The sequence below is a fragment of the Sesamum indicum genome, linkage group LG3, assembly GCF_000512975.1.
Source record: "Sesamum indicum cultivar Zhongzhi No. 13 linkage group LG3, S_indicum_v1.0, whole genome shotgun sequence".
In the NCBI taxonomy this organism is placed as follows: domain Eukaryota; kingdom Viridiplantae; phylum Streptophyta; class Magnoliopsida; order Lamiales; family Pedaliaceae; genus Sesamum; species Sesamum indicum.
Window position 1 is genome coordinate 13,629,927 of NC_026147.1, and position 17,221 is coordinate 13,647,147.

At 32.5% G+C, this 17,221-nt stretch overlaps 2 protein-coding genes and 1 non-coding gene across 9 annotated transcripts; all 3 read left to right on the forward strand.

Annotated features, from left to right (window-relative positions):
- Positions 3,427–3,513, forward strand: TRNAM-CAU. Its single transcript is given in 2 exon segments — positions 3,427–3,464; positions 3,478–3,513. It is a non-coding gene; the product is annotated as a tRNA-Met (tRNA).
- LOC110011754 lies at positions 7,261–8,450 on the forward strand. The gene is made up of 2 exons (XM_020692922.1): positions 7,261–7,367; positions 7,763–8,450. The coding sequence occupies exons 1-2, from the start codon at positions 7,289–7,291 to the stop codon at positions 8,197–8,199; spliced, it is 516 nt and encodes a 171-aa protein (XP_020548581.1). The 5' UTR covers positions 7,261–7,288; the 3' UTR covers positions 8,200–8,450.
- Positions 9,759–15,424, forward strand: LOC105158291 (phosphatidylinositol-glycan biosynthesis class F protein). 7 transcript variants are annotated; one of them, XM_020692206.1, is made up of 11 exons: positions 9,759–9,948; positions 10,727–10,923; positions 11,032–11,225; positions 11,714–12,033; positions 12,113–12,178; positions 12,284–12,326; positions 13,241–13,295; positions 13,714–13,762; positions 13,882–13,949; positions 14,055–14,163; positions 15,043–15,424. In XM_020692206.1, exons 4-11 carry the CDS (start codon positions 11,761–11,763, stop codon positions 15,154–15,156), a joined length of 777 nt encoding a protein of 258 aa, XP_020547865.1. In that variant the 5' UTR covers positions 9,759–9,948; positions 10,727–10,923; positions 11,032–11,225; positions 11,714–11,760; the 3' UTR covers positions 15,157–15,424. The 7 variants fall into 7 exon arrangements, with proteins under 7 accessions (XP_020547865.1, XP_020547866.1, XP_020547867.1 ...); XM_020692207.1 differs by having other exon boundaries at positions 11,032–11,193; XM_020692208.1 differs by having other exon boundaries at positions 10,727–10,914.

The following is a 17,221-nucleotide window of genomic DNA, read 5'->3' on the forward strand; positions in this document are numbered from 1 at the left end:
CGTAGGCTCTCGTACTCTCATTGGATCACAGTGAATAAGTATGAGGCAGTTTTAGGTTATCTCTTGTTGATTGCAAAGTGGTGCAAAGAACGTTGAGATAGTTACTCAAAACTGTCTATCGTTTCGCTAGGCAGTCGATTAAACCAAGTCGTGCTTTTCCAGCCAAGGTCGTCTGAAAGATCTTACAATACACAACACACTAATATCTAGCATATCTGCTTTTGCTTGGAATTGGTCTAAATGATCTTAAGGGTCCTTCGTCCCGACATAATCGCTAATGTTCGGAACTAATTCCCTATTGGATAGTTTCTGCTAGGATATGAGTTGCAAAGGGACTATTCCTAGAAGGTTTCCTGTCCTTTCTATGCTGGCTTGTCTACCCGCAGTTTGATCTCTCTTTTGAGGTCTGTGCTCTTTTGGTGGTGCTTCCTTAGGAGGTGGTTGGATGCAGTTTGTTTTCTGGTAGGTAAGGCTTGTGCTCAACTTCTTCTTCTAGTCGGTCATCTTCTTGCTGGTCTATGGGCCCTTGCTCATTGTTCCCTGGGGCCAAGCCCACTCCGAGACCTCTACGAGGGTGACGAGGAGGTCGGGGCAGGGTCGCATGCTCTGTGAGGTACTGCACGATTGCTCTTGACACAATTGTTATAAATTATGGCCCAATAACCTATTAATTGGTAGGCCCATTTTTCTGGAAGCCCACACCCAAACCGGACTTAGGTACCCACCTATTTATATCTAACCCTAATTTCTACCTCTCATTTTTCCCTCTTCCTCTCTTTGTCCACCTCCCTCTCTTCTCTTCACCGGTTGCCTTTCAAAGCCAAACCAATGATTTTTAGAAAGCCACCCTCCCCTTTCCTTTTTCACCGATCTTCCATCCCTTTAAAAGGGCTTGGCTTTTGGCCAAAGAAAAACAATTGGTTCCTTTTGAAGCTTTTTCATCTCTCTCTTCCTAAAGTTCTAAGTGAGCTAGTGGTGGGTCTCTGTCACCATTTGTGAGAGAGATCCTTGTGATCCGGGACTATGGTGTTTTTGGTGGTGGTACAACCGTGGGTTGGTTTGTTGAATATTATGGGTGCGGTACTTTGTGACCGTGTACCCTGTTTTGGATTTGGCTCCATGAGCCTAAGTCCACAATTTCTTATTGTTATTCTTTCATTTGATTATTATTTCTGTAACCATTATAATTTTTGTGTAATCATTTGGCCTATAATATTTATTAAGGAGTTTCGTGCTCCATTACAGTAATAGTTGAATAGGTTGATATTGTAAAGGAAATATCACAAAGGGGTTTCTTCCACCCTATAAATGATATATTATAATCATTTCTCTTGAAGTTTGACATAATTATAAATATATTTTTATTATTTGAGAAATTATAAATATCCCTTTTCTTAAAGTCCGTCTAACAACGAGCCCATTTCATTAGCCTCAAATAGGTTTTCAATTCAATTTTTGCATTGAACTGACTAAAATATCTTTTGAATTATACATTATAATTTCTTATATTTTTTTAGAATTTTTTTTTGAAAGTATTTTTATACATCGACTAATATTCTCTATGGACTATTTATTTCACCCACTCTCGAATATTCTTTTATTTTATAAAAAATCCAACTAGAGAAAAATAATAATATCCACCTCACCGTATGGGGATTGCATAATTACTTTTCATTCGAAGGTGTATTTACAATTTATCAAACAATAAAAAATATTTATAATTATGTCAAATTTCATTAAAAAAATAGCTGAAATTTACCCTAACAATAATTGTGTATTCTGCCTTGCTTGGTTTGATATATTGCTACCTCACCTAAAAAGAGTAAATATATACATACATATCACACACTCATCAATGCACACAAACACACACACCCACGCAGATACACATACATATGTGTGTAGATATATATTTATAATGAATGATTAAAGCGTGATTGCGAATGAAGATTTGGTCCTCAATTATTTTATTTTATTTTCATTAGCTACTTATAATAATAATGACCACATGAATGATGATTTATAATTATGAGTATGGGTGAAATTGTATTGAATTTTTTTGAAATTTGATATAATTAGAAATACCTCTTATGTTTTATAAAATTATCAATACTCTTGATATTTGATAAATTTATGTAATTTTTGGGATATGAGATTATCTACTTTGTGCCTTTACTGTACTTTTTTCTTTTTTTAAAAAAAAAAATTGTAAAAAAACCAAACAAAAGTGGATCAAAAAAATTGAAAGATTAGTCCAGAAAGAAAAAATTTAAAAAATAAATAAAATTATAATTCACAATCCACGACACAAGTGTATTTGAATCAGTTCACCATAAAAAATGAATGCAAACCTAATGGAGACTAACAGATTGGATTTATTTTGGGACAATTAGAAGGATATTGATAATCTTCCAAACAATGAGGAGGTAAATTTCAGACAAACTCATTGTTATTTTGGCCTTCATATATATTGTAGTTTAGGGGATGGGGCAATGGCAATACGGATAGTTGAATGATTGATATATACTGTAAGAATAACAAGGTTTGAGAAATTTCCAGGAATAAGAAATCTTGAAACTCCAAGTCTTGCTCATTTCTCAAGTAGAAAAACTGCTGACTTGCAACTCTGAAACTAACACGAATATATATGAAGAAACAAAGGTTCAAAGAGATCCGGAAACATACATCTACTAACAAATTCAATTTTGTTTTCTCCCTTTCTTGCTGATGGATCTTCCCTTAACTGCAGCTCATAAAATTGACTCTCAAGTTTGACAACAATAACTAGTTGCAGTATCTACATTGGACTTAAATTCTTTGCAATATCACTAATAGATTTAGCATCTAAGCTAGAATAATGATTTTAGGAATATCACCTCTCCGACAATTGCAACCATGAAACCCTTTGGAACAACGAGATTTACATGTTCTAATCCCTTCTCATCATAGCTTGACCATGTACAAGATGAGACAGCAGTATCTTTGGAATCTGTGTTAGAAAAAGTACAATCTGTGTGTTCTAACTGTTCGGTCTGCTTGACCATGTACAAGATGGCCCTATTTACAATCTCTCTATTTACAGAAAATTGAGTTCTAACTGTTCGGTCTGCTCCAAACTACCCAAACAATTATTGATAGGGCCATCACAACAAGTCTAGCGGCTTTATGTTCTCCAGTACAATCAATATTTCTGTAACCAATCTCCTTCTCTGGCTTACACTACAAGAGAATATAATATTGGGGGCAAAGTATCAAATGACAATTTTAGAATTGTCACTGAAATATATATTAAGTTACAATAATTTAATATTTTTACTGTATAATTATTAATTACAAAATTTATGTATACATATATAGTGACAACAATTGTGCAGATTTCCCTTAAACCGAATAAAACAAGAATTTTCTTGAAGATGGGACAAGAGTGGGGTGGTGGCGCAGTTGGCTAGCGCGTAGGTCTCATAGCTATGTTGAGTGATCCTGAGGTCGAGAGTTCGAGCCTCTCTCACCCCATGTTTTACCCTTTTTTATATATTTCTTGGTACTTTTTATAACTACAAAAACTAATAATACAATTAATATAAGTATTTCATTTTTAAAAATTATGCAAATACATGAAATGTGCCACACTTACTAGTAATAAATAATAATTTTTCATATTTTAAAATATATTATAAATAACAGTAAAATATATAAACCATTACATTACACTAGAAAAAGATATAGAAAGAAAAGAAAACTAATCTCTCAATTAATGGTAAATTTAGAAAGCCCAATAAGTTAGTTATCTTATTCGTTGAGTGCATTTTTGGGCTCACAAAAAATTAGTGCGGCAGTGTCATCAACTGTCGTTTCTGAGTACGATCATTACTATACATGAGTCACTAATTATATTTAACGACAATTTTGTGCATAGTTTTTTGTCACTAATTCTTACTAGTAATAATTTTTTTACAAAATAATAGTAATTATTAAAATCATGAACTTCATCCTTATGATAAAATAAACATTCTTGTCAGTAAATATATATAATTAGTGATAATATTAAATTGTCATTTATGATTCCTTTTGTCACTAATTTTTTTTTCATAGACTCGTATTAGAATCCTTTATAATTAGTTTCCATTTTGTAATTCCTCATTCTTTTCTCTATTTGTTTTTCTCTCTTCTCCTATTCTCCCTTTTCTTCCCATTTCTTGTGTTTGTGCTTATTTTGTGCTATTGTGCATGTTCTCCAAATTCTAATATTGGTAAGCCCTTGAATAGCCTAATCATAATTTGAGTGTATTTTCCATTTTATTTGCAGCTTTTCTTCACAAATGGGCTCTTTTGAATTTTTGAGTTAATTTTCTTAATATAGTTTGATTAAAGTCTTACTTCATATATATAAAGAACAAATAAAACATAGATCATAAATGACTATAAAACATTAATATTATGTTTGGATTTATATTTTGAGTGCTCTACTTTTGTTTTTCTTTTTTGAAGATAAAAAGAGAAAATTTGAGATAAATAGGTATGTTGGATTTATTTTTTGATATAACTTAAAATAGCTTAAAATATATATTGTATGTATGATTTTGTTTTTACTGTTTATTATCAAATCTTATCTATTCAATATGTATTTTATATATGTATATATGATTTTATTTGTAGGTAAGTTGAATTGTATATATTATAGTTTCATTTAAAAATAAAATCACAGAAAATAGAGTGCCGGACTCTGGATATCACGCTTCAATATGCTAAGGTTTGAAGAAGGTCGACAGAAGAGTAGAACACTAGCAGATAGCAATGATGGCCAACCCCACGTGGAATTTCCCCCATGAAGTTCACGGTGGAGGAGGAGGCGATACTGTAGCAGAATTGCCTGATGCTCGATGTGAATCTTATGTGCAAGAGGGCGAGGGAAAAACTTATTCTACTAAGACGGGATAAGATAGTTGGGAAATGTTTAAAAAAATGCATTAACGATAATGCCAATGTATTTAAACAGTTAAAATAGCCCAAAACAATGTGCACTAATATTCATGCCAAACGGTAGTTCATATTAAGTTATTTTTTAAATTTGATAATGAGATGTAAAGTCTATTTAGTACGATGGGTACGATAAATCTCGTATTGTATCATCCCAATAATTTTTTGGTAGATTATGGATAAATCTTCTAACTTTAAGTGCTAATTATGTGCATGAACATGCTGAAATATGTATATATGCATGGAAATGATAGACTATTTGTGGCACAAATGAATTGTACTGAAAATTAGGAACTATGTGCAACTTTATAATTTCAAAACATGTATTAAGGGGAGAATTTCAATTTGTCTCTAACTTATTATGCTCAACAAGTTTTTTTATATTAATTTCGAGTCCATGACAATAAATATATAACTGACTATGGATAATTTTAAGTGCTAATTTTCTTTTTGGGTAGATTATGGATAAATCTTTCAAATTTTAAGTGCTAATTATGTGCATGCACGTGCAAAATATGTATATATGTGCATGGTAATAATGGACTATATGTTGCACACATTAGTGAAAAATTGGAACTATGTGCAGCTTAATAATTTCCAATAACACATTTTCTTTAAGGGGAGAATTTCAATTTGCCTTTGACTTATTATCCTCAACAAGTTTTTAATATTAATTTTTGGTCCATGTCAATAAATATACATCTAATGAAAACATTAGAAATGACAAGAAAAGAAGCAAAAACACAACACGTAAGACAACAACCCGTTGTTATTTTTCGATACGAGATAAATAAATAATAAAATAAAGAGTGATTAAATATATGACGGAGTTATTTAATAAAATACGTATTGTTTTTAGTACTTAAAGGTGTTGAACAATAAATAAAATAATATCATTGTTGTAATTAGTTATTTACTTCATATAGTCAGAAATCGAATATATGCTGTTTGATATAGACAATATATATATATATCGTTCAATAGATCCATGCATATATATATGCTCGACATACCTTTCTTTTCTTTTCTTTTTTTCTTTTTCGGTAGTTGCATGTTCTGCATACCAAACTCCTTGAAGACCACTAGTCTAAGTACATATGCACGCGTTTAATCGGTAAGAACAAATCATTTTTATTAGAAAATTACATGTTCGATTCCACATATCCACATATATATTGGCATTCATGGGAAATTAGTAAGAACTAGTAAGCAACCTAGGGCCTCGAAAGTATGTCCCGATTCACTACAGAAAAATAGACCATTCATTATATTATAAATGACTATGACTTAAAAAGTTATGATAAATCAATATTATCTACTACAGTCACACGTCTACAAATTAATACAAAAACTTAAATTTTGATCATGATTAATCAACACTCATTGTGATTTTTGTTACGGTAAAAACATTTGCCGTTAATTTTAGTTGTGACTAGTTTTTTTGACCTCGTCTGATTAATAACAGTTGCACAATTGTAATTATTAGCGTCGGTCATAATTTATATTTCAATAAATTTATAATAATTAACTATAACAAAATGATATATGTCTTGAGTGATTCGGAACGATGACTGAAACAGAAACTGAAACCATACAAGTATTAGGAGCCACTAATTTCTTTCACGTGGAATTGACTTAAGAGGAGCCGCCGCTGCTGAAGTCAACGGCGAAGACTTGACTAAAAGCTAGCCAATTAGAAAATCGGTATTAATTAATTAATTAATTAATTACTGACAATTTACCAAGAATGGGGAATATATATAGAAAAATACACAAAATAAAATATTAATTAAACAAATAAATAGCATAAAGTGTAGGATTAATTATACTTAGATCTTCTCTGAAAATGCAAAATTACATTTTCTTCCAAAGAAGTTCTGAAATTATATGTACAAATTTACTGTTTACATTTAACTCCTTTTTGTTGGATTTGAACAAAAAATGCTGACTTTAACAAAAAATTACATGAAATTTTTAATTTTACTCCTCAATTTAATGTTCCTATGTAATAATTTTGTACTTATAAGTAAAAAATATGTAATGGTGTTAACCTTACTTTATATATATTACATTTATCATTTTATAAGTGTAATGGTATTATTACACATTTTTAAACGACGAATTTAAATGTAATTAACCCTAAACTATATTAAAAGTTAATGGAATTAAAATAAATTAAATGCCTTTCTCACTTCACGTACCAACCATGCATGCATTTTTTAAATAAAATCATTGACGAGTATAGTACGTACTTCTTTACCTGTCTATAAATTCACTTAATTATCATCTGGATCCGCAGGTTGCAAGAAAAATGGAGTGTCTCAGACTGACCATGATGATCCTTCTGCCTTTGCTTGTTTTTCAAGAAATTCAAGCAAGAACTGTTCCAGGTAATGCACAAACCCTAAATTAATTAAGTACTTATAAATATAAGTATATATGTCGATTATGTATGGAATTATTTTGGTGATATATTCATTGATTTAAAAAATATTTTTGAAATATGAAAAGGTAAATAATTTTATATTCGACATAATTTAATTATGTTGATGCACTCGGATGACTATAAATCACTACATCTTAAAGACCATAGTAAATAGATACTATTTACCACGATCAAACAAAATTGATGCAAAAGCTTAAAATTTTAAAACAACAACAAGGTATTTATAATTATAACAATTATCAAGAAAGCCCATTGTAATCTATCAAATATAATGCGTGGTAAGTTGAAACAACTTATAGTTAATTTTGATTTTAACCCTATAAATTTTTCGTGTCACAGATAATGCCTATAATCAACTTGAGAAGAACACCATGTATGAAAGGCCATCAAATCCAATTTTCAAATCACAATCACGGCCATCAGAGCCAACACCGTTGACCCAACATATCAGAAGAGCTACCCTCTTGTTCTTTCCTGCACAATCTGCTTCCACGTCGAGATCAATCATGTTTTCAGTTATAAATTTTTTATTACGAACAAAAGAAAACTTACATCGATTGTTCGTTATATTCGTATCCTATCTAACAAGGCCTAAAGCCTCCTATATGCTGCCGGAAACACATGCAAACCCAAATTTGGCTTATGCGGGAAAGGATCCGCGAGCACCGCCACCACCCCCGAAGCCATCTTCCGGGCCAGTCCCTGTAGCTATATTGAAAAATAACTTAAATACCCTCAACAAAACCTATGTAATATTAATTGATTATGATGTATAATCATTGTCGACAACGTGTAACAAGCTAATTCAAAATTATTAAGAACCTTAAGCCATATGTAAAAGTTTATGTAATAGTATTATAGCTTCTTCTGATTTTTATGTGAAGAATGTGTATGATAATTCTACATGAGAATCATGATGTAGTGTAGTATTGTTTCTATGTATGAAAATTTATGTATTAGAGTATGTACACAATAGTTTTTCAAATAATTAATACTGTGCCTTATTTTTTTTCTAACTCTTGTTATCTCACTAAAATTCAAGATTCGATAATTATGCTTTAGAGTAAATCTCAATTTACCCCTCGCATCAAATTATACCATTCGTGAGTTGAGAAGAGCGACTAGTAAATCTTGTTTAACATATTCCGATACTGTGAAGAATGAAGTCTTAGTGTTTTACTAACATTTATTGGCGTAGTTGATAAGAATTGACCATTTTCAATCAGATGGTTGTGAGTTTGATTCCCTCTACAACAGTGAATAATATATAAGTACTTTTATAAGCGGTTAATAATTTTAAATGTATATATATCCTAACTTATGATAGTGATCAGGGCTGCATAAAGCCTCACATAAAGATGGTTATTACCTTCTAATACTTTGCCATTTGCTGGAATCCGAGCAAGAATTTTGGCAAGGATTGTTGAAACTGACCCTCAATATTCTCGTATGAAAGATAGGTCATAAGTTTGAATTGCAAAGAGAATTGGGAAATCAATTTTGCTTCTCATAAAAAATAAGAAAGCAAAATATATCATCTACAAGACAAATAGGGGGAAAAAAACCCGCCTATAACATAGATTACGATCCAATCATTTATTTGATTCAATTATTTTTTTTAAAAATATTTTAGTAGGTTAAGGAGGGGTTTGCTTTTTTGTAATAAATAGGTCATTCATTAATAAAAATTCACTGAATTTGTTGTTATTAACAAAAAAAAAAAATTGTATAAAAATTGATATTTACCATCGATTGATTTATTTATATCAAACAAATCTTTTGTGACTAAATTATCCTTATAACGTCGAAAATATTCCTCATCACATGCATTAATGTATGAAGATGTATAAAGGTAATTTGGTTATAAAAAAATTATTTGACTTGTAATAAATCAGTAATAAGTCAATCGGTGGTAAACATGAATTTTTAGCAATTTTTGTTTTTGTTAATGTCATCAAATTCGATAAATTTTAATTAACAAAATGACTTATTTGTTAGACAGGAGCAAACTTTAGAAGTATCAAATATAAATTTTTGAATCAAACTACATAAAATCGACTTATAATTATACCAAATTTCACCGAAGGAGAATGTAATTATCCATTTGTTTTTTGAGGTACACATCCAACTCATATATACATAAACTTCAAACAGAGAACTTTTATTAAAAAATCTTGAACTCAAACATTGTACCCCAATTTGTTGCCATTTCTACTTTATCACTCTTTTCTTGTCTACTTTTGTTTAATACCAAATTATTTTATTTTTGACGATTTAAAATTTCATTACATTTTTAACTTTGATGAAAAATAAAAAAGACCAAAATTACATACAGATATTCCACCCTTTCAAACACGGCATAAGTTAAGAAATTCAAATGACAAAACCGTTTTCTTTCATCCTTTTCTGACCACCCGCCGTCGACCGCCTTCTCTTTCTACCTTCTGACCATTTTCGGTCGCCGCTCTGCTATTGCCTGCAAGCACCACAGCGTCGGCAATCCAACAATAAGATCTAACAGCAAGGTATGCATCTAGTTCTGTCCGGTTCTCAGTTTCTTTTCCCTGCTGGCTTTTCTGATTTCCTTTTTGTTTCATCTGAATGATAGTTTCTTTTATGCTTGCTACTACTGCTGCTTTCTTGAAAATTTAGAGTAACTCGCTGATTAATATATATTTCCTTTCTTTCGAAAATTCGGGTATTAGTTTTCAGAAGTCATTGTTCCACTTGGCGAATGCATATATGTGAGAAAATGTTTTCAGTGGATATTTGTTAGCAATGAATAAAGGCAAAACAAAGTATATCGATCCTTGGAAATGCGGTATTGTTTATCTAAGGTTTTAACTTCACATCTTGGGAATGCCAATTTAGGGCTTCTGATTCAAATTCAGTAGATCAGTGTGATTGGCAGTTTGCATTTAGTGTGGTAAATAGTTGAATTAGTTGAAAGCTTTATCCCATATCATATTCCCGTTGTTGGTTTTCCATTCTTCATAGTTTGTATGACCAATCTAGTTATTAAGTTTAATTATGCATTGCTGGTTTCTGTTCTTCATATAATGATCACCTTAGATTTTCTGTTTGTCTTTCTTATTATATAAAAGCACTGGCAACTTTTGGACTTTTTCTTAAGATTTTCATGCTGAGCCTGTGATCTTGATGCTACACCTAAAACATAAGTTGAAAGGAACATGAATACTAAAATGAACTAGCATGTAGTGCAGAAATATTTGAAATGCATTAAGTCTTATGAGCTTAGCCTCATGATAAAGAATTGTATAAATTTATTGTTTTATTTCTAAGGCATCAGTCAAGGATCCACTTCTCACCCTGAGTGGTGGCTATAGCCTCTTAACTGAAGGATATGAGGATTGAAGGCTTGAAGAATTGACTTGCATGTAGCTACTGCAGCCTTCTCACCTTTCATTTGCTCAAAGCTCTTGTTCAAGGCTTCAACATCAGCGGAGAACCCACATTCGCTTTCTTCTCAAGTATTACCAGTAAAATCTCAGCTTTCTTCTTCACACCAGTATCAACTTTTGTCATTTTAAACAGTCTCAAAACAAATGAGAAGGAAAACCTCTCTTTTCACTGTTTTGGATTCGTAGGTGTCAGTGTTTTGGATATAGCAGAGCAAATGAAGAAGTATGGAACAGAAGAGTTGGCCTCAATACCTAGAGCAGGAAAAAGAAGGGCATGAAACAATGTCTTTCTCCTGTGAAAATACTTGCATTTCTACCTCTTGATTACGTTATACATGGCACTGATAGGCAAGGATACAAGAGAGAAAGATGTTTCTAATGTAGGATTCCATAGTTTGATTTAATTTTTATGATAATCAAATGCTATAACAATTAGGTGGTCGACGTTTACACACAATGCTACATTGAAGAGCACATTATCAAACCTTACCTCCAAATATTACAAAGAGAATAAAATTACAATACGAGCAAGAGCTAATATTGCTTTACCTATTACCATGATAGTTAAATTAGACTGTTTAGGTATGTTTGTAATATGATTGCTCTCTATTCAATGAAATGTATATTTTAAAGAAACAATTTCTTATACTTTGTAATGTTCATAAATCAGTCTGGATGAATGGACCAGATTTAATAAAATTTACATAATAAAGAGGCCATAGTTAAAAACTTTCATGTTCTCATGTTTGCTCACAGATATTATTGTTTTAGGATTCCAAGCCAATGAATCCTACCCATTATTGTTTTTTGTTTAGGAGTATAAAATTAAAACTGAAAAGGCTAAAGGAAGTGTTCTTTTTCTTATCAGCCCAAAGAGGTCTACCTTCAAACAGAGTGACAGATGGATAGGCCACGATGAGCCAAGTTGGTGGACAAACAGAAACATCTCGTTTAGAATTCGGGTCCTCATCGTCGCCTTCATCTTCCATCCTCCTTCAGCCGATGAACCACCCAAGAAAAAAAGCTCCTGAAAGTACAGATGCAGCTGTTCCTTTTGCATCTTCACTGAAGTTGCTGCTATTGCATCTCATTTGTGCTCTAGGCTTACCATCAGCTTTCTGGGTGGCATTCAATTCTTATTCCCTTTCTCTCATCCAAAATTCAGCCCAAACCCTCCTTGTAGTGTGGGTATGTAAGCCTCCAGAGATTTCATATGCCAAGTCTTCTGATCTTATGTAGTAATAGATGCTTTCCCATTGCTTTTCAGGCTATTGAGGCTTCAGTGGTGATCCTAGTCTACAGTCTGTTGAGGCGAAATCCAGATCAATGCTCTGTAATTCCAGTATTTTGTCATTGGCAGCGTTTATTGTATTGTGTTATTTTTAAGTTTCCGTGTGATAATTGTCTCTTTGTTTTCTTTTTCTGTCTGTTCTTTCAGAATGTCAAAGCCATAGTGAGAGGACTGCTGGGTCTGCTTGCCGGTTAGCATTTTAGTATCAACTTAGATGTTCCTTTTTATCTTTTCCTCTGTCTACTTTAGGATAAGTAGATAATCTACATTATTTATGTAAATAAATGCTGTGTCCCCGAGAAGCGTTTTGTTAAACAGGGTTGATGGGCAAATAGTTTTCTTTAAGGGACAATCAGAGGCTGAAAAAGGATATAATATGATTGTGGCTTAGTAATTATTCAAGTGAATTTGGAGGCATCACTTTTAATAGGAATGAATGTTGAACCATTTGAATTGGCATAATCTTCTATATTAGTACGACTTTGTTTGAGAATGTGGTTATGTATAAACATGTAAGGCACTTCAAAAGGACTGAATGAAAGAAGATGGTCTATGTACGTGATGCCAAATTATTATAGTTTGTTTTTGTTTTGTTACTTGAATTGGGTCCTTTCTAGTGTGTTTGGCCCCCCTCTGAATCAAGCTTTATTCTGTCTCTCTGTTAGGAATAACAGAAGAGCTCTGAAGTTGTTGCTTGATTTATTTCTTAGATTCTAGTTAGCTTATAATCAGTGATCCAGCTTAACTCCAGAATTTTTTATCCTTAAATGGTGTTTAAGCATGGCGTGGCTGGTTCTAATTGATGCTCTGTAGCTTCTGCCAATATGCAGTCATGTATACTGGTGCCTTGAGCTTGGATTGTTAGAATGCTTGTCTGGTTCGGAAGCTAGAAAAGACCCTGTTGCTTCATGTGTTGTTTATGTGTGTATAGATCTATGATATGAGCATTATCTCTTAAGGGTTACTATGTTTAGGAAGTTTATAACTTAGGATTAATGAGCAGAAAAATAACTTATAAACTCATTTCCCGTTTCTGCCAATTTAATGCATTATTGCTCCCAACTAAGATGGATCCTAAGATATGTCTTATGTTTGTATTTTCAGGTGCTTTAGTGAATGCACTTGGAGCAATTGTATTAGGTGCACCTGTTGGAATTCAGTATGTGATGGCGATTTACAATAAATGTTTATCCATTCTCTCATCAGAAGTTTAAAAATTGAACTCATGTTGTTGTTGGACGAAGTGGCTCCAATCTGTCGTATTCTAGAATATCAGCAAGTCTTCCCATAGATCAGCAAGTACCTTCAAGTCTCCAGTCTCTGGTTTCGGACTGTCACTCTAGTTAAAATTTTCCAAAATGTGAGAAACATCCTTATCATCTGGAGGGAGATGATAGAGTTCCTGGGGTGGTGTATGTTATGTCTGTTTAGGATACTGCTGCTGGGGCGTCGCAGTATCAAATAGTCCAAATTTAACAGCGATAAGATCAGGGCAACTGTAGAATTAAAACAAGTTTGTATCATCTTACACATGATGAATAATAGTTGCTGAACTCTACCTTTTTCACTGAATACAGGCACTTTACAAAGACAATTCACTGGTCTCTTCTCATGTCAGTCTTCACGGTATATATCCTTTTACATCTATCTTCCTCCAGTTCTATTCCACAGATCATTTTACAGTGTCAGATCTCAACAATTTCTTACCTTTTTTGAGTGTCAAATTTTTATCGCGATTTTTGCAGTTTGTCCCTGCAGCTTCTGTTTTTGGTTCATCTTGGACTGATTGGCATCGAATATTTGCTCAGACAAAGTAAAGTTATTAATGTCGTTAGAGATCTTTTCTCCTAGCAAGTGCTATCTGTTATCCATGGAGTATTTTCTATTGGTTTTAGTGGTTCACAATTCCCACTTGCAGGCCAATTGGATCTACAGATTTTATGATCTGTTTCCCTGCACATGGTGCTGTTATTGGGGCTTGGTTTGGTGCGTGGCCTATGCCTCTTGACTGGGAGAGACCCTGGCAGGTGTGGGACCTTGGCATCTATGCATATATTTGTTTCCAACCTGAAATGATATTTCAGGGTCCCCCCATTAGGACCCAATCTACTCTAGAAAACTGCTTCAGCTCTTCTTGCTTCATTCTTTGTTAAGAATGCATGTCGATTACTATTGAACGTTTATAGCTAAAGTTACACTGGGCACATTGGTTCTTTACCTTTAAATCTTTGTTTGTGAATTCAAATAATTGAAGTCCTTCAGCTACCCAGATTATAGAATCTTACGTCATCTGGGAGCAGAAATATTGCTCATAGATGTAGTTTGAGCACTTTAAAATGTTCATATTCTTTTAACAAATGAAAGTAATTAGAGAGGGATAGAGGAATCTGTCTTCTCCATTTCTCCTGCGACTAAATAGTTCAAGCTCCATTGTTACTTGAGGTATTTCAATTGGGACTGCTGAAATGTTGCTCGGCTCTTCAACTTGTTAGCTGGATATGGCAATTAGGCTTTACCTTATCTTATACACCAGCTTTATTATGATTATACAAAACCAATTTACACAAACCCGTCAACTTATCATCGTTACTATATATCAGTGAGCATCAACTGCATTAGATTTGTTATCATTTTCTCTAAAAATATTCTAATGTTTCAAACTCGTTTAGAGCAGCAAAGATATTGCGAAGATGACCAAAAACATTTTCAGTAGTTTCTAGTTGGCTGTTTTAGTGATGTTGTTTGTTAAGATGGCCATTGAGGTTATTCAAGAATTCATCTAACTTTTCAACTACTGCTTAAACAATTCAAAAGTTTAATACTGCAGTCTACTATTCTTGGTTTTAACGTTATGCACTCGAAGTCTTTTATTTCTCTCATGTGTGGAATATGTGTATTTTATGCAGGAGTGGCCGATTTGTGTGACATATGGAGCTATTTTCGGCTACTTGCTTGGATTGGTAGTATCATTTGGATTTGTGGTCTACAATAACCAAAGAAAACATGCAAAGGGAGAATAATATGGAAAGAAATCTCATAGCATAATTTTATGGTTCAAAGTAGCACTGATTCACAATGCTCGGATGAAGTTTGTCCCATAGTTAAGGCTGTATTGCTGACATATCTCAGTTGCTTTTGCAAATGTTTTGGGTACTTCAGGAAGAATGCTTTTTTTTCATAAGCTCCTCCTACATTATTCTTGGATTATGTTAAGGAACCAATTAAGAGATTTGACTGTTGTTGACTATCTTTGCAAACTAATCTTCTATATTTGCTTCGTTTCTTTGAGGTGATGGGTGGAAGCTTTTCTTATTATTTCCCAGTAGAATGTTAATATCATGGTTGTGATTGTTCGATGTCTCATTTCAATAAGAAAAGAATAATAAAACTGATCTTCGAAAAACATAGATGATTTTCAATACGTGATTGAATATGAGATAAAATGGTAATAATAATAGTAATATGATTGGTAAAATGTATTAAACACAGATAAAATATAATGATTCAGTTTATATAATACGTCTCTTTTAAAGATAGTAAGAAGTCTCTTGAGATAATTCTTAATAAAAGTTTCATAAACAAACTATGTCTATGAACATGTTTCATGAAGTAAGTTGTGGTAAATTTTCGCAAAATGCTTCTTCTACCTTTAAAATGTTTTGCTTCTGTCAATTACTTATTATTTGTTCCCTGAAACTTCTCTGAAATCAGGAAATGCTTTCAACTTTCTCAGGTGATGTTCCTGAGTTCTATCCCACTGGAATTCCACATTCATAATTCCAATTACCATGAGTAATTTATGCAGTGTTGGTTGTGGAAAAGGGTTCTTCACAAGGTGAACACTTTTGAGTTTTCTTGCTTTTGCCTTTTGAGGATCTTTGCTTTTTACAGATGCACACTTTCTGGTTTTCTGGCTTATGCTTTTTGAGGGATGTTTGCATTGAATTTATATGGTTATTTTCTTAGTGGAGAAGCATTAGCAGATATTCTTACTTAATCCTAGTCCTTGTACTTTTTGTTTTTATTACTGAATTTCAACTCTCTCACAGTTTGGACTCCAATATCCAATTCCCATCACAACCAAAGGTTCAATAGTTGCATTGGAAAGTAAGTAGGTCATTAGCCTTTTCCTCTTGTTGGTGGTATCCATCTCATCTTTTAGCTCATCACTTATTATTGGTTAACTTTTCTTCAAGTGGGTGGTGAACTAATATCTAACCCTCTAATATTTTGATACTCCTCTCTTGTTTGCTTATGTGATTTTGTTTGGTTTTGGACAATAAAAAAAGAATATTTGGAAAACAAGTAAATTTATCTTGAAGCGATTTAAATATGCTTTGCAAAATACAAAGGATGAGTCAAAACAATTTTGATAAAATAATGGCGAACATCGTATTTATTTTAAATATCTTAGAAGGTGTTTTGTTTTCAAGATAAGTTTTTGAATGCTTAGATGAAATAAATACTGTAATTTCATGAGATGTTAGTAATAAAAGTTTGTAATTTTCGACTACCACTCAGTGCGCTACTTGTGTGACTGTCGTTCTTTTTTGGAGAATAGAATAAAATAATTTTTAAATTTTTATCTTCGAATCCCCGCGCATTGGTTATTGTTTGCCTTGGATGTTTTATGCTTATTTTGAGATATATATATGATAAATAAGCAAATAAAAATAAAACATTGTGATGAGATCTTGCATAAACGAATGATTGGAGCTCTCACTTGGAATGTCCAAATTTAAATGTTAAGCCAGGATGGATAAGATCAAACTGAATATTGTTCCATCAATTTATATTATTGAATAGAAGAAGATTTATACAATCTTCATATAGAGTATTCAGTAAGATTTTCTTAAAACTCTATAAACTTAGTCAACAAAAAATCGTCTTACTGATATTTTAAAATGCCTTATCGTCTACGTTTGTACTTAGTTTATGTGACAAGCACCAACATTCTAGAGTTTGCTTTCAACAACAAAATAGCAAGGTATGCCCATAAGCTTGGACATAAGGATTAGAAGAAATTTCACTAGCAAAAGTAAATATACTACATTGCTACACTTGTGAAATGTGTAGCCTTTTTGG